The following is a 24572-nucleotide window of genomic DNA, read 5'->3' on the forward strand; positions in this document are numbered from 1 at the left end:
TGTGGTTAGCAACCCAATGTGTAACCCACAAGACCACGGAGGCTTAGATAGAACCATAAGCAAATACTTTTAATTCACCACAGGAACCATCACCAATATCCACTGCCAAATTTCCTAGTGTGCCAAACAGAAACTCACTGCTTCTTAAGCAAGATTCCCCTCTCCTCTGCTCTCTCACTTCTGGTGACTGCTAACAAACTTAGATCTCTATACATTTGCCTGGTCTAGATATTCCATATAAGGGCTCCCATAAGGGTGTCTGACTTATTTTACTCAGCACAATGTTTTAAGGGTTTATTCTTGTCATAGTATGGATAAGGACTTCAGTTCTCTTTGAGGCTGAGTAATATTCCATTGTATGTACATTAGGATAAGAAAAATATTGCTAAGGTTCCAGTTTATGTATGCATGGGTTTATTCCAATTAAAAATGTTGAAACATGTCTCAGTCATCAGTGGATGGCTGCAGACAAGTTCTCTCAGTAATGGACTTGTCTTAGACTTATTTTGATGTCTTAGGGGAAAAAGGATAATTCTTTTGTCAAATGAAAAACAAAACAAACTATTTTGAAGTCAAGGTTGATCTAACAAAACTCAATTGTATATCTTTCTAAATCACTGAAGTTTTACAACAAGTTTTGGGAATGGTGCCTCACATTAAAAAATGTTTTTAGATGGTTTAAAGAAAGTGAAGAAGACCTCAACGTTGATCCAAGAGAGGAAAGATTGTCAGCCTTAATGAATAAAGAAAAGAAAAAAAAGAATGACGAAACTGTGACTGAAGGTCAGAGACTGTAGAAGTACATTCATGCAATAGCTACTGGGATCTTAAATTTTCAACTTTAAATGAACCTCTTGGCCTCAGGAAACTTTTGGCTTGATGGGTGCCCAAAGCATTGCTTGAGGTTCAGCTAGTGAAAAGAGCTGATCTTTTCATCAGTTTTTTTAAGCAAGATAGAAGCTATAAAGACGATTTTATGGACTGAATCATAACCTGGGGCAAATCTTGGATTGACCAATAGGATTGATTCAGAGAGCAAATTCTAATCAACACAGTGGCTTCTGAGAGGATCTGCTGGCTAGTTAAATTCAAGGCAGAGAGGTTAGCTCAGAAAGTTTTGTTGACTACATTTTGGAATTGAAAAGTTGTAATCTCATTAGATTATCTCAGGTTGATCATGGGGGCTTATTATGCAGACCTTTTAAGAAAATTAAATACTATGCTGGTGAGAAAAAGATAATAAAAGTTGTACTGGAACTTTTTAATATTTTCATTATGACAATGCACCTATTCAAAGGTAGCAAGGGAATTCTGACGGGAAATCTTACACCAACCACCCTTACAACCTTGATCTTGCCTCTTCAGACTTTTGCTCCCCAAATGTAAAGAAGATTCTTGAGGTTACTCAAAACTCAGAAATCACTGTTTAAAAGGAATGCAATTTGAGTCCCTTGGTGGTGCCAAAAACTGTGTTGACATAGTATAAATCAAAAAGTTATGTATTCTTCAGGGAAGGGCTAGAGAGATGAAAAGACTACCTTCAGAAATGTACATACCTAGATTGAGGATGTACCCAGGAATCATAGCTTTACATTTTGATATTTTTACTTAATATAGGGTTTATAGTTTTGTAGCAATACTTTTTGACTTAACCTAATATAAAATAAAGCACAGAGGGAGCACAATTACAGGAGAGTCTTAGCTGCAACTAAACATCTTGCAGGATTAGTTTCCTTGGTTTGAAGGATTAGGATCATAGTTTGGTCAGACATCTTGGTCAATTGGCACAACATAGGTCATAAAGTTTATATGTTCTATATCTTAGTTTGGTGAGTAGTATTTCTGATCTTTAAAGCTTACCAGTGGCCATCTAAGATACACCATTAGTCTCTACTCTTCCATAGCAAAAGAGAAGGAAGAAAACCAAAGACTAAGAGGAAAAAAATAGTCTACAGGACTAATAGTCTATATGAAACATAACCTGTGAGCTCTAAGAACAGAAGAAATAGATGCCTGGCTACCACTACTGACCATTCTGAACAAGGCCACAGAGATGGTCCCTTATAAAATTGGAGAAAACACCACATTCTATAAAACCCAAATAAAATACAAGAAAAACAAAACAAAACCACCAGCAGCTCACTTACTGGGCTAGTTGAGCCTGGAGAATTCCCTGAGACTATTTTCCTGAAAGACTCTTCAAACCTTGAAGTGAAACTAGTCCTTGAGGTTATGTTTCAGACAGATACCAGATTGGCTCACAAAATAAAGAATATCACCTGTCACAACTGTGCTCCTTCAAAGAAAAATTCTGTATGTGAGCAAACACTGAAAAATTACTTTAAAACAAATATATGAATGTAAGAAGACAGGGAAACTAGGGTAATGGAAATGGAACAACCAGAACAGATATTAAGAATGTTCATATTGTGAAGATAGTAGCTAATGTCACTGAACAATTTGTAAATATTAAAAAAATATTTGTAAATATTAAAAAATTGTTTTTCTATGCCTCATATTTTCACTGAGTTAAACACAAACAGAAAACAAAATTCCTACTTCCATCCTATCCATCCTCATCACCACAGTTTTCAACCATAGTTGCATGTAGGACTCTTGTGAGGAGCTTAAACACAAACAGAAAAACAAAAATTCCTACTTCCATCCTATCCATTCCTCCCCTCACCAAAGAGATATAAATGTATGAGCCATTCAGTTTTACCTTAAGTATTTTTTTTCTTTTTCTTTTAAAAATCATTTTATTGGGAGCTCATACAACTCTTATCACAATGCATCCATCCATCGTGTCAAACGCATTGGTACATTTGTTGCCATCATCATTCTCAAATACTTTAAGTATTTTAAGGTAAAACATTTCAGGTATAATATTTTAATGTCAGGAGTTAATTTTTAAATTTAAAAACTTTTGAGTTACATTTAAGTGAGGACAAAATGTAGTAAGATTGCTTTATGTGATGAAATAAAAATAAGAAGATGTGCTAGTAGTAGAGCCTTTAGGAGAGATACATGGGGGAAAAGTAGTCTCCTTTCAAGTAGAAGTTAATTTATTTGGAGCACAAAAGGCTTTACTAATAGAAGAGAAGGTTAATTTTGTAACTATACTGTACACTCACTGTGCTCTTTAATACATTTATGTGGTAGTTACATAGTCTGGTATCAATTTGAGAATTAAGAGTGAAGGGGTGGAGTTTAGTCTGTCAATCTGGCCATAGCCTCTGTGTGGTCTTTTCCTCAGAATTCTGAGAAATCCGGGATTTCCTCCTTGGAGGCGAGAAACAGTCTGTCTCTGCTCATCCCTTTGGAGTAACAAGACTCACTCCCTGAGAGGATGCTCTACTGACAAGACACATGGCACTATGCCCTGGGAGATGGAGAAGCCACATGGACCTACCCTGATGCAACCAGACCTCTAGAGCTGGAGAAGCCACGTAGAGACCCCTGCCAGTGCTGAGATGCTTACACCACCACTGGATCCAGAAGACTTTCCAACCCACTGGCCTGTGATCTTCCTGCAGTCAGCATCATTGCATGTGTTTCGTGAGTCTGAAGAGGACTTTATAGATTGGTATCAGACATATGGGCTAATATCAGACTTATGGGCTTAAAATCTGGACTGGGCTGGGATGTTTTCTCAGTATTCAATTGCTCTTGTCTATAATCCTGTCTTATTCACATATGAGTCTCTATGAATTTGTTTCTCTAGTCTACCCAGACTAACACAATTTAAATAATTTCAGATTATCTGTTGGGAAGAAACTTAATTTGAGAAATTAATTCATATACTTATGAATTAAAAAACTTAAAGATATTGCAGGCACCAATAGCTTCGATATGTTGAGAAAGAATTTTTCTTACATTTTGTTTGAAAAGGAATACCTTAAGCTTTTGAAGCAGGCGTTTTACTTCCATTTGTAGAGCCTTTGTAGCCGTTTGGGCTGCTAATGTCTTCCGGTTCTCAATAGCCAACTGCCGATTAAAGGCTTTCTTATTCAACCTCAGTTGTTTTTCCAAGTTCTGAAAACAGCATATATTTCAACTATTCTGTATCCAATGTAGTATTATTTAAAACTTCTAATATAATAGAAATAACTATATTTATAAAAAGTGAACAATTTCTATTTTTAGTATAATGCCTTGTACAGAGAACATACATTTGATCCGTTATAACCAATAAACCAATAAATAAAATAGAAAGCAAAAGGAAGATCAAAGATTGCAGTCTTCAATATGGATTGCAACTCAATGTAAAGAAAATAAAAACCCTCTAAATTCGACCAATAGGTAACATCATCTTAAGTAGAGAAAAATTGTAAAGGATTTGTCTTGCTTGGATTCGCAATCAGTGCTCATGGAAACAACAGTCAAGAATCAAATGACACATTGCACGGGGTAAATAAGCTGCAAAAGACCTCTTTAAAGTGTTGAAAAGCAAAGACTGAGGTGTGCTTGACTGAAGCCATGTTATTTTCAATCACCTCAGATGCATGTGAAAGTTAGACACTGAATAAAGAAAAATGGATGCATTTGAATTATGGTATTGTAAAACAAGAAGAATGAAAGTAAAATGGACTGTCAGAAAAACAAATACATCTGGCTTGGAAGTACAGCCATTGTACTTCTTAGAAGTGAGGATGGCGAAACTTTGTCTCATGTACTTTGGGCATGTTATCAAAAGAGATCAGTCTCTGGAAAAGGACATCATGCTTGAGCAGAAAAAAAAATGAAGACACTTGATGAAATGGATTGCTACAGTGGTTGCAACAATGGGCACAAACATAAAATTTGTGAGTATAATGTTGGCAAAGAGAGATAGCGGACAGTGTGAGATATGGAAAAAAAATGTATAATTTATCAGGGGTCCATGAGTGTGGGAGAGTTGGGAAGGGAGGAAAAAAGAGGAGCTGATACCAAGGGCTCAAACAGAATGAAAATATTTTGAAAATGATGAAGACAACATATGTACAAAGATGCTTGATACAATTGATGTATGGATTGTTATAAGAGCTGTAAGAGCACCCCCACCCCACCCACTAATTTATTTACACTAAAAAAACCGCGAGTCTGTGGCAGGACCAGGTAGGGTTTCATTCTGTTGTGCGTGGGGCTGCTGAGTCAGACGTGACTTGAGGACACCTAACAAGTACAACAACCATCTTGTTTTCAGGAAGCCAAGAGGACTTGAAGCACTTTCTGATTAAGACCAAAGAATTCAGTATGTACTGAAGTTCATGCTGAACTTGGACCTGTAAAGAACATCATACTAAATGGCAAAGAAATAAAAGCTGTCTAATGTTTGATTCTGTTTGGATTCACAGTCAGTGCCCCTGGAAATTAATTAATGGTGCATTGCACAGGGAAAATCTGCTGAATAAGGCAACTTTCTTTCTCTTTTAACAGTCTCATTGGCACTTTGCCCATATATCATACAACTCAATAGTTCAATCATATCAAGAAGAGTTGTACAATCCTTACCACAATCAACTTCAGAATATTTTCTTCTTTCTTGTACTTATTGTTCTTCATGTGACTGTTTTTTTTCAATATTGGCAAAAATATACACAACAAAACAGTCCAATTAAATAACTTGTACATGTATAATTCAGTGCTATTGGTTATATTCTTTGTGTTGTATGAAAGATAATTTTCAATGCTAAGAAGTAAAGATGTCAATTTAAGGACTAAGGTGCACCTGACGTGAGCCATGGTATATATATATCTAATCATCTTATTGAGGGCTCTGACAGCTCTTATAACAATCCATAAATCCATTCTGTCAAGCACATTTGTAGGTATGTTGCCATAATCCTTTTCAAAACATTTTGTCTACTTGAGCCCTTGGTATCAGCTTCTCATTCTCCCTGCCACCCATGACCCCTTTATAAATGATTTTTATATATTGCACTGTTTGCTGTTTCTCTTCACCCACATTTCTGTTGTTCGTCACCCTGGGTGAGTGGGGTGTGTGTGTGTTTATACGTTGATCATTGCGATAGGTTCCCCTTTCTCCCTACTCTCGTGGTATTGATACTCCTATTGTTATTCCTGAGGAGTTTATCTGTCCTGGATTCCATGTGTTGAGAGCTCTGATCTGTACCAGAGTACATGCTCTGGTCTGGCTGGCTTTGTATGGTAGAACTGGGGTCAGGATAGTGGGGGGAGGAAGCATTAAAGAACTAGAGGAATGTTGTATCCTGGCTGGCTCATCCCTTCCTTGTAACCATTCTGTGAGGAGATGTACAATTGTCTACAAATGGGCTTTGGGTCTCCACTCCACCCCCCACTGCCATTTGCATAGATATGATTGTTTGTTTGGGGTCTTCTGATGCCTGATACCTGATCCTGTGGACACCTCATGATCACACAGGCTGGTGGGCTTCTTCCATGTGGGCTTTGTTCTTTTCCAGCTAGAGGGCCACTTGTTTAGCTTCAAGCATTTAAGACCCCAGATGCTGTATCTTTTAATAGCCAGGCACCATCAGCTTTCTTCACCACATTTGCTTATGCACCCATTTTTCCTTCAGTGATCGTGTCAGGATGGTGAGCATCACAGAAAGCCAGGTTATTAGAACAAAGTGTTCTTGCATTGAGGGAGTACTTGAGTAGAGGCCCAATGTCCATCTGCTACCTTAATACTTAACATATGAATATATGCACATAGATCTATGTCCCTATCATTATATATAAATATATTTACATATGTACATGCCTGTATTTAGACCTCTATAAATGTCATTTGCTTCCTAATGCTTTCCTCTATTTCCTTTTACTTTTCTCTTGTCCCACTATCATATTGGACCTTCATTTGGCTTTCAGTAATTCCTTTCGCCTACATCGCATTTGATCAAACCCCAGAGCCATGGTATTTTCAATTTCCTCATATGCATGTGAAAGCAGAACAAAGATAAAGGAAGACTAAAAAAATGGACACATTTTAAATGTGGTGTTGGCACAGAATATTGAATATACACTGTACACTGTCAGAAGAACAAAAAAAAATCTACTTTGGAGGAAGAGCATGTACAGTCAGAATGGATCTTAGAAGAATGCTGAGATCTTGACTCATTTACTTACTTTGAACAAGCCATCTGGAGGGGCCAATCCTTGGAAACAGATGGCCAGTGAAAAAAGAGAGAGACCTCAATGAGATAGATTGATGCAGTGGTTGCAACAATGGGTTCAAATATAGCAACAACTGTGAGGATGGTGCAAGATGAGTATTTCATTTTGTTATGCATAAATAAGATCACTAGGATTCACAGCTGACTCAAAGGCACTGAACAACAACACCTACATGTTTGGCTCACAAAAAATTTCCCTCCCTTCCTCCTCCCCTCCCTGACATATTTCCTACAGCCAAATAGTTTTTCTATACTACCTGATCTTTTGATACATTTGTTGCTGTCTAGTCAGTTTTGACCCCATAGTGACCTCATGTATAAAAGAACAAAGGAACATGGCCCCATCCTGCACGATCCTCCTAATCATTGCTATGCTTCAGGCGATTACTATAGCGATTGTCTCAATCTATCTTGTTGAGGCTTTTATTCTCTTTTGCTGACCCTTTACCATGCGTGATGTCCTTCTCCAGGGACTGGTCTCTTCTGATGACATGTACAAAATACATGAGACGAAGTCTGGCTATACTCATTTCTACAGCATTTTGACTGTATTTCTTCCAAGACAGACTTGTTTGTTCTTCTGGCATTCCAAGGCAGATTGAATATTCTTCACCAACACCATAATTTCAAAGCATTATTGAATATTCTTCACCAACACCATAATTTCAAAGCATTAATTCTTCTTAGGTCATTCTTATTCATTGTCGATTTTCCACATGCATGTGAGGCGACTGAAAATGTGTCTTCTGTCAGGCACATCTTAAGTCTTCAAAATGACATCTTTGCTTTTAAACACTTTAAAGTTGATTTTTGCAGCCAATTTCCCCAGTGCAATATGTTGTTTGATTTCCTTACTGGGTGTTGATTGTGGATCCAAGTAAAATGAAATCCTTGACAATTTCAACCCCTTTCCCATTTATTGTGATGTTGCTTTTGGGATGAGGTGCAATCCATATTGAAAGGTATCTTTGATCTTTATTAATAAATGCTTCAATCTCCTTCACTTTCAGTAAGCAAGGTTGTGTCATCTGTATATTGAAAGTTGATAATGAGCTTTCTTCCAATCTTGATGACAAGTTCTGCAGCTTTTCGGATTTGTTCAACATCCAGATTGAATAAGTATGATAAAAAGCTACAACCATGAAGCATGCCTTTCCTGATTTTAAGTCATGCAGCAGTATCTCCTTGTTCAGTTTGAGACTAAATCTTTATGGAACAGATGGCCTCATCTTTCCCCAGAAGAGTGGATGGTGGGTTTGAACTGCTGGTGTTGTGGTTAGGAGTACAGAGCTTACATGATAAGGGATACATGCAAGAACATTATTATCTGGGAGAAATTCCCAATCTAATATTCTAAGGCTGTGTGTGTTGTAATAATTGGCAGAACTTATGAGGGAGACTAAAAGGAAAGGGGCTGAACAGATACACCAGTTAGGCATAAGGGAAGTATTTTTTTAATCAATAAACAGTTGGAGGTAAATGGGTAATTTCTAGACCTGGCACAACACAACATGGCCTTTTTTGCACATGAAAAACTCCCATGAAACGTGTAGCTTAACCAGCTTAGAAATGATCATTTCCAGATAAATTAGCCTAGTCACGGAATGAAAGGAGCCCTGGTGGCTTAGTGAGTTCCGCGAGGTCAGTGGTTCGAACCCACCAGCTGTGGTTCCTGTCCCTTGTGAAGACTGAAAGTTTTGGAAACCCAAATTGGCAGCACACTCTGTTCCACAGGGTGACTCTAAGTTAAAACCAAATTGATGGCAGAGGGGGTGGGAGTCACAGAATGAGTCCTTTCTCACTATCACCACAAAACTTTCCAGTTTGGACCTTTCTCTATTCCCCTTTGAGGAGCTCTGCTGGGATAGTGGGTTACAAGTTACAAGGTGGACCATTCAATAATACCAGCCACTCTATGGGAGAAAGGTATGGGGTTTCTACTCCCTCCTTTTTAAAGATTTAGTCTCAGAAACCCACAGGGGCAGGTCTACCCTCCTCTGTAGGGCTGCTAAGAATCAGAATTGACTCAATGATTGAGTTTGGTTTGGTACCACAGCCCCCAAACTTATTTAGTGAGGCCTTCTGGCATAGCAGTTTGTAATGCCTTTTTGGGAGCGGACAAGTATGATTCCTGTGCATGCCCCTTCTGTATTACTTGAGGCACCTTAAATGTCCCAAGCCTCTGAAATACAGACCTGTATTTTTTTGTCATTTGCCTCCAATTTTGTTGTAAGAACAGTTAACTTTTGAGTAAGTTCTTCCCTCTCTGCCAGATTTTTATCTTCAGAAAGTTTCTGCAGTGCCTGTAAGGCATCCTTAGTCTTCAATAGCTCACTGTCGGCTTCTCTAAGTTTCCGAGACACCATTCTTTCCTTTTCCTGGGATTTCCTAAGTAGCTGCCTTAGATTTTTCACTTCATTCTGATGTTTAATCATAATTTGAGGGAGATTATTCTGTGAATTCTCATATTTTCCTATAGCTTTTAAGTGCCTAAACTGAAGTTGTTTCAAAAATTGGTTTTCTATGACTGTTGCTTCCAATTTACGATGTAGATCGGCTAAATCATTTTTCAGTTCTTTAATCTTACAGAGTCTTGCCGACAATATGCGATGAGCCATAACATCTCTTCTTTGGATAATTGTATTGGTTTGAGCATTGAAAAAAGATGTATTCCACTTTGGCTTTTTTCCAGATGATATTTCCTTAGGACCTATGTAAGCAGAAAACCAGTTTGTTACTAGTAATATACAGAGCTATGCACATGTTTAACTCCATCCCCACCTCCATTCACACATCTACATACACCACTTTGATTTCAAAAAATTGTCTTTGCCAATATGCCTCACCAGACTTGGCGATCATCTTCTTTGTTTGTTGAGACAAATTTTTACATTTCATCTGTGCTTCAAACTTTGGTTCTTCAGCTGAGATGAAAGGCAAGAAACCACTGAAATCCAGGTATTTTGATCCTTGGTACAAAGGCCACCTATTAACTAAAAATGGAAATTACCTCACTGGTCGCTCTATGAGGGTAGACCCTGAAAGAAGTCATATAAATCTAACCCACTGTCACGGAGTCAATTCTAACTCATTCATAGTGTCCCTTTGGGTTTCCAAAATTGTTAGCCTGGATGGTAGCAAAAAGCCTCACCTTTCTGCCATGAATTAGGTGGTGGGTTTGAACTGATGATCTTGTGGTTAGCAGTCCAATGCGTAACCCACTACTCCACTAGAACTTCCTTCCATCCCTCTAAGAAGGCTTCACTTTTTAAAGTAAAATTTTCTGCTATTATTCAGAATTTCCTCCATTCCTAATTCTTTCAATTATGCATTTCCTCTTTTCTCTCTCCCACCCCCACCCTCGTGACCCCTTGATAAATTATAAATTATTTTATGCTTATGTCTTATAAAAATCATTTTATTGGGGGCTCGTACAGCTTTTATCACAATCCATCCATCCATTCATGTGTCAAGCACATTTGTACATTTGTTGCCATCATCATTCTCAAAACATTTTCTTTTCACTTGAGCCCTTGGCATCAGCTCATTTCCCTCCCTCCCTCCCTCATGAACCCTTGAGAATTTGTTATAAATTATTATTTTCGTCATGTCTTATACCGACCGCTGTCTCCCTTCACCCACTTTTCTGTTTGCCCCTTGGGGGTGGGGGGGGGTGGGGAGGCTATGTCTCGATTATTGCAGTTGGTTTCCCCTCCTCCCCTTCTCTCCCCACCTTTCCCCTACCTTCCTGGTATTCCTACTCCCACTTCTGTTTCTGAGGGGTTTATCTAACCTGGATTCCAGGTGTTGTGAGCTCTTATCTGTACCTGTGGACATGCTCTGATCTAGCCCACAGTAAAAGGCAGGACTGGGGTCATGATAGTCTGGGGGTGAGGAATCCTTAAGGAAAAAGAGGAATATTATGTGTTTCATCAGTTCTATATTGCTTCCTGGTTGACTCATCCTTTCCCATGGCCCTTCTCTGAGGGGATGTTCCATTGTCTAGAGATGGTTTTTGGGTCTCTGTTCTAACCTGCCTAATTCTCAATAATACGTTTTTTTGTTTGTTCCGGATATTATGATGCCTGTTACCTGATTCCATGGACACCTCATGACTCCACAGGCTGGTGTGCTTATTCCACATGGGCTTGTTACTTCTCTGCTAGATGGCCGCTTGTTTAACTTCAAGCCTTTAAGACACCTGGTGCTGTATCTTTTGATAGCCAGGCACCATCAGCTTTCTTCACCACATTTTCTTGTGCACCCATTTTGTCTTCAGAGATTGTGCCGGGAGGGTGTGCATCACAGAATGTCAAGTTATTAGAACAAACTGTTCTTGCATTTAGGCAGGGCTTGAACAGAGGCCCAAAGTCTGTCTACTACCTCAATGTATTGCTATATAAATATATGTACATATGCCAATACCTCTATTTTTATGAATTGCATATTTATGATATAAAACAAAACAAAAATGATTATCAATCACTTCAAATAATATTCAACAACAACAAAATTGTCATAATGACCAGAAATTTGATTTGTTTGGGAAATTGTGCTTACCTCTGGGTTCAGAGAGTATAGAAGCATACTTTTTCTTCTCCTTCTTTTCTTTTACCAAAGGCTGCTCTAGGTAATTTCTATTAACAGCTGTTTCTGAATAGTCCGAGAGAAAGTCTTCTGAGTAATCATAGCGAGAACTTGAATTTCTGCTGGAACACTGAGACTGACTATAATCAACACTTTTCTCAGCAGTGTTAATGTTCCTGGGAAAATCATCCAGGCCAAGGCTCCTCTTGCATTCTGCAGATTTCCGATTGTGCTCTAACCCCACACTGGGAGAATGCTCCTCTAGATTTGTTTTTGTTGTAGCAACCAAAGACATAGTAAACAAACCTAATAGAAGAAAATATTTTAGAATGTATACACATTGACATGAAAATGAACCTGTGCCTTATCATATTTCTAAACCTATAAATAGATAATCAGGAATATGAAATAATATTTTGTGGCTTGGTTGAAAGTTTACTGAACAAATTAGTTTTCTGTTAAACAATTTATAAACACTTTTTGGGGGTTGTTTTTTGTAATGTTAGTTAGTTGCATTTTCCTCAATGGAACAGCATTCTTCCTACTTCCTCCCTAGAATCCCTCTCTGGTTTCTGAGATTTGTTTTGGGGCAAATCCTGCCCTTTTGGTCTTATGTAATTGATTGTTCTGAGGAGTATGTTCTTCGTGACTATAAATGTTCACTTTGTAGGGATGTCTGTTGTTTGGCTGAACCGACATCTCATGGTGGGTTCTGTTCCAGGTTTAAAAGGTGCCTAAGGGCCACCATCTTGGGGATTCCTCAAGTCTCTATCCGACCAGTAAAGTCTACCCTTTTTATGATTTTGAATTGTTTCATTTTCTGCTATTCTGTCCAGGGCTTTCTGTGGTTACATTAACAGGGGTTAATAATGGTAGCCAGGAGGCATCCTCCAGTTCTGGTCTCAAGGGAGTGGAAGCTGTGGTTTTCATGGTCCATTAGTCCTTTGGATTAATCATTTCCTTGAGCCTTTGATTTTCTTTACTCTTCTTTACTCTGGATGGGGAGAGACCAATAGTTGCATCTTAGGATGCCTGCTTGCTAGATTTTGAGATCCCAGTTGCTATTCACCACAGTTGGATATAGAATATTATCTTTGTAAATTGTGTTTTGCCAATTTTATCTAAATGTCCCATGAGACAGTGGTCCTAATCCTCTAATATCCCTTACTATACTTGGCTATGGCTAAGAAGTTTTCATTAACTTTGGTCTATATTTTCTCTGCTTTATAGGAGGAGGCTTCCAAAAATTTGTGGAAAAAGGAATTAAAAGATAATGGAATTTCCCCGGTGAACCTTTTGAAGCCCCCTTGGCATATGGACATATTGCAGAACATACAAATATGTATTCAGACAAAACCTTTTTTAGACATAAATATGCTCATGGTATATTCTCATTTGACTTCTCATACCTGTTTAGCTCGAATGTCTGCCTCTGTACTTTAGCTCGAGCATCTCCTTATGTACCTATGTATACAATGCTTATAAATTGTTTATTACTGTTATTGCAGGATTGTTTGTTTTTATGTTTGCTATAGCTCCCTTGCCCTTCCTCATGTCTTCGTTTGTCTTGGTCGTATTATAATGACCCACTCCTTGTTGCACCTTGCCTTCCCATTTCCCAAGTTAATACATGTCTAGTCTCTAGTTTGTGATTCACCCTCCTCTCCCCTCCTGTTTCTGGAAACCACCAAAGAATGTTTACTTTTGTGTGTAAACATTTTCTCAACTTTTTATGAGTAGTCTCATAAAATATTTATCCTCTGTGATCGATTTATTTCACTCAGCATAATGTCCTCCAGGCTCATTTATGTTATGAGGTGCTTCTCAGACTCATTGTTATTCTTTCACAACGCATTCTTTTAAAGCATTTTCTAAAAAAAACAACCCAAACACTTTAGTTCGCTTTTTAAAAATCACTTCTACATTGAAAAGAAGACCTCTGTGGTTCAACTTTGGGGAGATAATATCCTCGTCATGTCAAGTGAAAGCTTAGCAGTTAACTACAGTGACAAGAACGTAGGAAGTGGTGAACTACATTTTTATTCTTTAAAGCTTGTTATTTGCTGGAATTTTTTGAAACTTGGTTAGAACTAAAAAAAGAAAAGAAAAATGACAGAACTTGGTGATGTGGGATACCTAGTATGCTATACAACACTTGTAAACTCAGACACAGTTGTGTATATGCACAGACTTTCATTCACTTAAGATGGAAACATGTACTTTTGAGATTAAACATAGAGGAAAATATAATTTTAATTATTAGTTTTTCTAGAATACTTGTTCTAAAATTAAAATTAATTATTTACATTATATTCAGAAAATTTTCATTCTTTTCTGTAATGTGTTTAGACAATTATTAATATAACTTCCCTGATTATCTATTACCTGGTAACAGAAGAAGAAATTCAGAAAAATTTGTCTGCTTGGCATGGGAAAATCATTCAGGGATTGGGGTTTTTTTGAAAACAATTTACCAAGTGCAAAACTTACAAGGAACTTCTAATAAGTAAAATAAAGGCATGTTTTAGACTACACAAAAATTTCATAAATCACAAGTTTGAAAAAATTAGGTAGATTTAATTATTCAATGTGAAAAATCAAATTCTTATTTGGGAACAAAAAATAATATAGTATGAAAGTTTTCAAAGCACTATGTTAAAAAGCTAAGAATGAAACATGATGGTGTGATCCTAGTTAAAAGCCCTTGTAATCATAGACTATAAGTAAAAAAATTAAGGACCTACACAGAGTCACATTTCTTGAACTTAGGATTCACTTAATTTTTATGAAGTCCTACTTAGAGGAATTTAAACAGCTGTTTTAAAGTCATGGTGATCCAAAGTACACAGATCAAAACCCTACTGGGGCCAGCATCATTTTCATAATCTTCCTATGTTTCAGCCCATTGTTGCAGTCGCTATTTTGATTCATCACCTTGAACAGTAAGAATTCTCATTTTGGTTCAATGAATTACTCCCTAAGACAACGTTGACAGGTTGCGTTCGTGTTTTATTTAACAAACGTCATTTCTTACTTTGTTTCTCCTACGGTCTTGTTTACTATTCAATGAAAAAAAGTATTTTACTTCTACTGTTTTATTTTTAAACAATTGTCTTGGTATTGGGAATAAATAGTAGTATGAAACTATTGACTGCAGTAAATAATGTTTCTCTGTGTGACAAACAGGTGCCCTGGCAGTGAAGAAGTTACACGTTGGGCTGCAATCTGCAAGGTCAGCAGTTCAAAATCACCATCTTTTCTTTAGTAGAAAGACGGGGTTTCTACTTCTGTAAAGGGTTACAGTCTCAGAAACTCCTAGGGACAGTTATACCTTGTCCTATAGGGTCACTATGAGTTGGCATCGACTTGATGGCAGTGAGTTTTGGGTTTCTGGTGTGACAAGCAAGGCTAGATGTGAATGTGTCTCTTACTGGCTACATAGAGGCTCTCCTGTATATGCCCCCCTTTCTGCATTAATAGATCTAGTATACCCATCCTGATTTAAAGATTACCTTGTGGGAAAGACTGGAAGCCCATAGTATTTGGAATGAACAAGTTTCATGTGGAAGTTCTCGTCCAGGGGAACAATGAGTCTAGCGCTAAGACGGCTACTAGAAGAAACAACCCTGAGCACAGCTCTCACCCTGGTCTCAATGTACACGCGCTTCTGATAAGGTCTCTCAGTTGTCTAAAGTGAGCATTTTAAATGAAAGCAACGGGAATCCAAATACAAGAAGGATCTCAAAATGTATATTCTCAATAAAATTAACTTTAGTTAAAACGGAATGCTCTGAATGTTTCTCTAATGCTACTGGGTTAAGGCACAATAACATCATTAGAATCTCTTTTTCTATCAGCCTACCTCAGATCAAAACAAACTAATCCATGTCCCGGGTCTTCAGAAGGATTCTTTTTTCATTTAATGTTCTCAATGTTCCTGTTTTATCAAGAAAACGAAAAAGAAGTGAGCTGGCATCAGATCCTCTCCACCAGGAATCTAAAAATCACTCTGTTGTTTTGGGGTACCATGGAGTTGACTCCAAATCATAGCAACCCGACAGAACAGGGTGGAACGCTCCTGTCCGGTGTTCTTGGGTATAAGCTGACAGAAGCAGACCAGCAGGTCTTTCTTCGGCATGGTCACTGGGTGTGTTTGGCTAGTAGCCAAGCTTTTGTGCCACCAGTGCTCTGTCACTCTTTCCACTGAGTCCCTTTCCCCTTCAACCTGCTTTTGCCTCTGTTTGAATCCACTTAACTCTCCACCATTCCTCTTTTGATGAAAAATAGCAGGTAGTTCTTACTCTTCCACAACAAGGAGTCTTAACTGATTCTATTAGTAATTTAGTGGTATAATTAATATTTAGTGCTTTCACTTTCTACAAACTGCCTTCTTGTCATCTACTGCAAAGAGCTAAAAAGCTCTGGTAGAACTGAGGAAGGTCATACTCCAGCTCACGGGCTTTGGACACATCATTAGAGAAGACTAATTACTAGAAAAGGATATCTTGCTTGATACAGCAGAAGGTCAGTGAAAATGAAGGAAACCTCCGAGGAGCTGTATTAACACGAAGGCTCAACAACGGACTTAAACATGAAGATGGTAGAGGACTGGGCAGCATTTCGTTCTTATATATAATGTCGTTATGAATCAGAGGCAATGTGACAGCGACTATCAATAACAACAACAACAACAACAACAACCCTAGCCACAAAGGAACCAGTCTCTAATAGCAGGTAAGTGATTATCCTTCTTTTGCAACCTTCAACTTTAATATTTTCAAAATAAACCATCATATTGGTAAACAAAGGTAAATTATACCCTAGGCTTCTAGTTCATACATGCATGGCTTTATTCCAACAAAATGGTTTAAACAGCAACACAAGGTCCAACCCAAACAGTGGCTTTTGAGGGGATCTGCTTGACTAGTTCAATTCAAGGTAGAGAGATCAATTCAGAAGGTTATGTGACTCTTTTTTGAATCTCAATGGGGTAATTTTGATAGATTTTCTCAAAGAACACAAGATGATTATGGGGGCTTAATAGGAAGAAATTGTAATAAAAAGTTTTTACCATCATGGCAATGCTCATTCTTTGAGGGTGGCAGGGTCTGCCCTACAATTTCATTGGGAAACTTTACCCCATTTACCCTACACTCCTAACATATCCCCTTCAGACTTCTTTTTCCCCAAACCTAAAAGTACATTGAAAATGAATGACTTGAGTCTCCTAATGGCAAAACGGCCATTTTGATAAGGTGTAAATTGAAGAGCCGAGTTCTTTGCAAGAAACAGAAACACCACCTTGACATATCTTCCATATAAATATTTAGACATGATCGCACAACTCTTTTTAATATATTCAAGCCATTCAACTGTATGGTACATGAATTATTGTCAAAAATACTTAAAAATGCGAAGCTATTGCTACTGACACACGTATTTTTTATAAATAATTTTTAAAATAAATCATTTCATTAGGGGCTCATACAACTCTTATCACAATCCATACATACATCAATTGTGTGAAGCACATTTGTACATTCATTGCCCTCATCATTCTCAAAACATTTGCTCTCCACTTAAGCCCCTGGCATGAGCTCATTTTTCCCTTCCCTTCCCACTCCCCCATCCCTCATGAACCCTCTGATAATTTATAAATTATTTTGTCATATCTTGCCCTGTCCAATTTCTCCCTTCACCCACTTTTCTGTTGTCCGTCTCCCAGGGAGGAGGTCACATGTAGATCCTTATAATCAGTTCCCCCTTTCCAACCCACCCTCCTTCTTACCCTCCCAGTATCGCCACTCACACCACTGATCCTGAAGGGAATCATCTGCCCTGGATTCCCTGTGTTTCCAGTTCCTATCTGTACCAGTGTAAATCCTCTGGTCTAGCCAGACTTGCAAGGTAGAATTGGGATCATGATGGGGGCGGGGATGGAGAGGAACAAGTGATCCAAATTGGTGGTGAGGAGGGAACAACAAGTGATCTAAATCAGTGGTGAGAAGGGTGTGGGAGGCCTGGTAGGGCATGATCAAGGGTAATGTAACGAAGAGGAATTGCTGAAACCAAGGTGGAGACTGAGCATGGTAGTGGGACAGGAGGAAAGTCAAAGGAAATAGAGGAAAGAGCTGGGAGGCAAAGGGCATTTATAGAGGTCTAGATAAAGGCATGTACATATGCAAATATATTTATATAGGAGGATGGGGAAATAGATCTGTGTGCATATATTTATAGGTTTAGTTTTAAGGTAGCAGATGGACATTGGGCCTCCACTCAAGTACTGCCTCAATGCAAGAATACTTTCTCCTATTAAATTGGCATTCTATGATGCTCACCTTCCTGACACAACCGCTGAAGACAAAGCGGGTGAATAAGCAAATGTGGTGAAGAAAGCTGATTGTGCTCGGCTATCAAAAGATATAGCGTTTGGAGTCTTAAAGGCTTTAAGGTAAACAAGCGGCCATCTAGCTCAGAAGCAATAAAGCCCACATGGAAGAAGCACACCAGCGTGTGCGATCACGAGATGTCCAAGGGATCAGGTATCATCAGAACAAAAAATCTTACCATGGTGAATGAGTGGGGGAGTGCGGAGTGGAGACCCAAAGCCCATTTGTAGGTCACTGGAGATCCCCTTGCAGAGGGATCTCGGGGAGGAGACAAACCAGTCAGGGTGTGATGTAGCAATGATGAAAAATACAACTTTCCTCTAGTTCCTAAATGCTTCCTCCCTCCCCCCGCCCCCCACTATCATGATCCAAATTCTACTTTGCAAGTCTGGCAGACCAGAGGATGTACACTGGTACAGATAGGAACCGGAAACAGAGGGAATCTAGGGCGGATGATCCCTTCAGGACCAGTGGTGTGAGTGGCAATACTGGGAGCATAGAGCAAGAGTGGGTTGGAAATGGGGAACTGATTACAAAGATCTACATGTGACCTCCTCCCCAGGGGACAGACAACAGAATAGTGGGTGAAGGGAGAAATTGGACAGGGCAAGATATGACAAAGTAATAATTTATAAATTATCAAAGGCTTATGGGGTAGAGGGGAGCGGGGAGGGAAGGGAAAAAATGAGGACCTGATGCCATGGGCTTACGTGGAGAGCAAATGCTTTGAGAATGATGAGGGCAATGAATGTACAAATAAATTGATGTATGTATGGAATGTGATAAGAGTTGTATGAGCCCCTAATAAAATGATTAAAAAGAAAACCAAACCCAAACTTCCAACAATAATAGCAAAACACAGAAAAACCTCAAAGCAGAAAATAAAAACTAGAGCAAATTAAAATGGGTCAAAAGTAAAAACAAACAAAAAAAGCAAATAAGATGTTAAATTTTAACCTATGTTTTTATGAATTCACTTTGTGATGCACTTTGTCTGAGGTAAAGGCTATTCACATACCTGATCAATGGCCTGAGGGAATTCAGTGGTGGCTTAATCCTGTGGGGGCTGTACAAATGGATTTTGGGCTTTCACTGTCTTCTAGGGCCTTTTGTACACCTGGTGCTCAGAATTGAACTATAATAGAATTCCCTCCTCTGCTCTTGGATTTTATTATTTATAGTGTTTGGATCACATGCCTCACTTAGATGGTTGGTTTCTTTAAGAGAATAGCTTCACATTTTGATATTATTGTTTAATAAAGGGGTCGATGACTCTGTAGCCTTACTTTTTTATTTCCCCTTGTACAAACCCAAAACAAAGAATCTGTTTCCAGACACATTCAAAAATGTAGCAGTGGGCAGAGGTAGAGACAAAGACTCTTATTTTTGAACTTCTCCATCTATATTGAGACATACATGTTGCTATAAGAATACTATTCTGCTATGATCCTCTTATGTCCTTGTCCCCAGAAGCTGTTCCTCTTCACCATCAGTTTCTCATGAGTTTAGCACCTAACTTCTTCACTCATCTTATAAAATAAGCAATTTAAAAATTATTTATTTATTTATTTTTAATTATTTCTGATACTACCTGAACTTATGACCTTTGAAAACTGTTTCCCTTGTCTACCTCAAAACATTCCTTCAACGATTTCTCATGCTAGCATTTTTGGATAAAGGCTTATGCTAATTAATTATTGCCATGGTACATTTTCTACCATATTAGAAAACAGAATTGCCCTTGTTCCAGGTTGTCAGATATACTTTTATATTCAGGTACATTGCAATACACTTTCTTTTCATGTATGGATTTAGTTAGATTCTATGCAAAAATTGGAATTATGTTGAACATGAACACGATGAAGTGCTCTGGCATTCCCATTCTTCTCAGTGCTTACCATCCGTAGTTTGTTATGGTCCACCCAGTTGATGCCTCTTCTCTAGCCATTCTTTATCAAAAGAGAACGGAATACAAAAGAGGAATTTTTTTCTATTTATTAAAATAGTAAATAGATTTTGCTTCCAAGCTCTCCAGGACCATCAATCGATGTACAACGGATAACATCCTGGAAGTCAAATGTGTGAGATGGGTCTCCTGCTGTGTGCATCCAAATACAAAACCAATAGGAACACGAGCAAGCTAGACTCTCAGTAGAAGGTAGGTATTAATAGAAAAAATTCTAAAATACCTCATGTTAATTCCCTTTCCCTTTATATCATTCAGAGTTTTAAAAGTGCAGCTAAGGAGAAAAAAACACACAAGTAAACATATTTTTGGTATTCTCTGCTTTTAGCCAAGAACCATCTGATATCAGCAGTGATATTCCTTGTTCCATATTCCTTTCTGTATTCAGCCTGAATTTCTGACAGCTCCCTGTCAGTGTGCTGCTACAACCATTGTTGAATTGTCTTCAACAATGGTGATATTAATGATATTGTTCTATAACTTGCACATTCTGTTGGGACACCATTCTTTGGAATGGGCACAAATATAGATCTCTTCCAGTCCATTAGCCAAGAGGCTGTCTTCCAAATGTCCTGGCATAGACCAGTGAGTGCTTCCAAGGCTTCATCAGCTTGTTGAAACATTTCAGTTGGTAGTCTGTCAGTTCACTTGTCTTACTGAGAATATATTTTATAATTTCTGGAGCTTTTTTGACCAATGCCTTCAGTGCACCTTGGACTTCCTCAGTACCCTTAGTTCTTGACTACATGCTACCTTTTGAAATGGTAGAATGTCAACTAGTTCTTTTTGTTACAGTGACTTTGTATATTTTTCATCTCCTTTTAAAGCTTCCTGCATTGTTCAATATTTTGCCCACTGAATCAATATTGAAACTCAAGGTTTTAATTATTTCTTTAGTTGTTTCAGCTTACGATATGCTGAGTGTCTTTTTGGGTTTTCTAACTAGGTCTTTGCATACTTCATTGCAATATTTTACTGTCTTCTGGAACTGCCTTTTGAAATTCTCTCTTCAGCTCTTTGGCTTCATCATTTCTTCCATTTGCCTTAGCTACTCTATGATCAAGACTTAAGTTTCAGAGTCTCTTCTTGCATCAATCTGAATCTTTTATTTCTTTCCTGTAATTTAATTACATTATGAGCAACTGATGGTTTGTTCTACAGTCCGCCTCTGGCCTTTTACCTGCTGATATTGAGCAACTTGATTGTGTCTTCCCACAAATGTAAGCAATTTGATTTCTGTGTATTCCATCTGGAGAAACCTACGTACATAATCACCTTTTGTGGTGGTTAAAAAAAGCTATTTGTGATGATTAAGTTGTTGGTCTTGCAAAATTCTGTCATGTGCACTTCAGCTTCATTTCTATCACCAAGACAATATTTTCCAACTACCATTCCTTCCTCTCTGTTTCCAATTTTTGTATTCCCATGGTCAATAACAAAAGTTTTTTTCTCTGGATGACTTGGCTTTTAAGACTGTTTCTGGCATTATTAGGGGCACTGATTCAGAAAATTGCATTGGGAAGACTGCATCAGCTGTAGTTTCTTAGATACAGTGTTCCACTCTATTTTCAGTCATACTCATTTATTAATTTTTTATCCTAGATTTAAATATAATGAAGTCAGACCTGCAAACTTCAGGTAAGACAAAAAATAAAGGTAAGAAATATTTAGGTATAATACCTAAAACAATTAGGTATTAAGGGACTTACAAGGAAAACTTTATATGAAACCACGGTGGCTAATTGGTTTTACATTGAGCTGCCAATCATAAGGTCAGTAGTTCGAACTCACCAGTCACTCTGCAGCCTTTAAAAGATTCAGAGGTTTGGAAACCCAAAGCAGCATTTCTTCTTTGGCCTATTGGTTAGATGACTATGGGTTTTTCTTTTTGGTATGGGAGGCTATCACTATACACAGAGACTACAAGTTGGATACTGCAAAGCCAAAACACAATTTGAGAAGAGTGGAAAATGAAAATTGAAAAGGCACATATATGGAAGATGTGAGGGCAATTTAGAGTATCAAAAATGTAAGACTGCAAAACAATTTTCATGAAATATTTTGAAGATCTAAATTTTTCTTCAAATTGTGTAGTAAACATTTCAGAATACATTTTAATATATACAAGTCAATAAATACTTTGTTAAATGTTTCAAAGATGAGGTTGACTCTCGGTTTCTTTCACAGAAAAACTCTAACTTGAGTTTCTGTGCACATGTGGAGAAATTATGTCATCATATAATAAGACTTGGACATTTTAATAAACGTGTTTGAACTCTGACAGACCCATTTTGGTTTCAGAACATTTGAATCTCTATTTATTGGACCAAAGTCACTACCTGTCCATTGATTGTTACTCATATGACCCTACAGGACAGGGTGGAATTTCTTCTGTGGGTTTCTGAGGCTCTAAATCTTACTGGAGCCAAAAGTCTTATCTTTCTCTTGCAGAACAGATGCTGGCCTAGAATAGCTCACTTTGTGGTTGACAGTCCAACATATATAAGCCACTATATCATCAGGGCTCATTTATTGTACAATAACCCTTATTTCTTATTCCCTTTTAAGATAACACATTGGAAATGCCTGCTATTCAGTGTAAAATTATACTTGGGGAAAATTCCAAGTTCATGTAATCTGCACTATTCAGATATATCTTTGGACACTTTAAATAAAGCCAGTCAGCATGTACTTCTTCTATCTCAGGCACTACATTAAAATATCCTGAGTTTTTATGAGCAAGCAGAGTGAAGAGTGTTATATGGCATATGCTCTATATCTCAAAAATGGATAGGAAGAAACTGGTGTTATTTTTGGTCAGCAGGTCAAATATACCCAGAAACAAGCGTAACATTTGAGGCACCGAAATGTGTGTTGGCCAGTGTTATCAATGCATTTTGATTGCTCATTTCATCAATTTTTCGGCTGAGGACATTGGTAAAATTCTTCAATTTCTTCATTACTAGCTTCAGTAGTTGGTGCATAAAGATAACAGATAAGTGAATTAGGCAGCACTTGGTAAGGTGAATTAAAGGACAGGAAAGATTTTAGGCCGTTTTGATAGTAAGGGTCATCTTTTTAGGACATCTTTAATTGTGTTATTTTTCTAGTATTTTAATACATGTTTTATATTTAAAGATCCTGCAGAATGCAGAGATAATCTACATAAGATAATACTTAATGTGACAATTCAGCCACAGACGTATTCAATTTATGACTCATGCAAATTCACATCTAAAGGACAATAACACCTCCAACTGTATCTTTTCTTTCTGACAAATAAATTGAAAAAGCACTCCATTAAGTACACTTTAATCTGATGAAATTGTTTGGGAAATTAGGTTGTTTATAGACATTGAGTCTTAAGTGTTTCCAATAGGTCTCCATTAGAATCAACCCCACCCTCGTTACATGAATTTTTATTAAACAAGAGATTAGAATGGTTAGTTTTCTACTCTATCAAACATGGAGAAATCAAAGCTGGATTAGACCGCTTTTAAAGGAAGTCTTTCCCTCCAAAATCCTTGTAGGCGGAGTACAATCAGATCTTCTGACCTTACTAGTCTACTCCACGAGAGAGCATACCTCCTCATTCTAACCTCTTTGTCTTTATCATTTCACTGTTTCTCTCCTGTCAAAATTCTGAGTGAGTTTTACTAATTGATAGGAAAGATTAAGGCATGATCACCAAAGGCAAAATGGGTGCATAAGCTAATGTGGTAAAGAAAGCTGATGGTGCCCAGCTATTAAACGATATAGCATTTGGGGTCTTAAAGGATTGAGGTTAAATAAGTGGCCATTTAGCAGGGAAGCAACAAAGCCCACATGGAAGAAGCACACCAACCTGTGGGATTATGAGATGTCGACGGGATCAGGTATCAGAAGACCCAGAACAAACAATCATATTTATGTGAATGAGGTGGGTCAGAGTGGAGACCCAAAGCCCATCTGTAGACAATTGGACATCCCCTCACAGAAGGGTCACAAGGAAGACATGAGCCAGCCAGTGTGCAATATACAACTTTCCTCTAGATCTTTAATGCTCCCCCCCACCAACTATCATGACCCCGATTGTATCTTACAAATCAGGCTAGACCAGATCATGTACACTGGGACAGATAAGAGCTCTCGATACATAGAATCCAGGACAGATAAACCCCTCAGGAACAAAAATGGGAGTAGCGATACCATGAAGGTAGGAAGGAGAAAGTGGGAACCCGATCACAGTGATTGACATGTAACTGCCCCCCACCACCAGGGGATGAACAACAGAAATATGAGTAAAGGGAGACAGCAGTCAGTATAAGACATGAAAATTTATAAATTTTCAAATTTACAAATTATCAAGGGTTTATGAGTGAGGGAGCAAAATAATGGGGAGCTGATACCTAGGGCTCAAGTAGAAAATGTTTTGAAAAGGATGATGGCAACATATGTACAAATGTGTTTGACACAACTGATGGATGGATTAGTATAAGAGCTGTAAGAGCC

The 24572-nt window shown here is 38.0% G+C and overlaps 1 protein-coding gene across 2 annotated transcripts in view; it reads right to left on the reverse strand.

Moving 5' to 3' along the window:
• The window catches only part of LCA5L (lebercilin LCA5 like), a 33154-nt gene extending 21133 nt beyond the window's left edge, over positions 1-12021 (reverse strand). The window contains exons 1-4 of one of the 2 annotated variants that reach the window (XM_045284607.1): positions 11700-11836; positions 9986-10132; positions 9335-9849; positions 3898-4035 (exon numbers count right to left, since the gene is read on the reverse strand). In XM_045284607.1, the coding sequence (XP_045140542.1) occupies positions 3898-4035; positions 9335-9849; positions 9986-10037 (705 nt within the window). In that variant the 5' untranslated portion in view covers positions 10038-10132; positions 11700-11836. Of the gene's footprint in view, positions 1-3897; positions 4036-9334; positions 9850-9985; positions 10133-11699 lie in introns of both variants that reach the window. The other variant, XM_004696921.1, reaches the window with a different exon arrangement.
• Between the last annotated feature and the right edge of the window lie 12551 nt (positions 12022-24572).

The sequence above is a fragment of the Echinops telfairi genome, unplaced genomic scaffold, assembly GCF_000313985.2.
Source record: "Echinops telfairi isolate 266 unplaced genomic scaffold, ASM31398v2 ScPeMD7_7469;HRSCAF=8507_0, whole genome shotgun sequence".
NCBI classification, from domain to species: domain Eukaryota; kingdom Metazoa; phylum Chordata; class Mammalia; order Afrosoricida; family Tenrecidae; genus Echinops; species Echinops telfairi.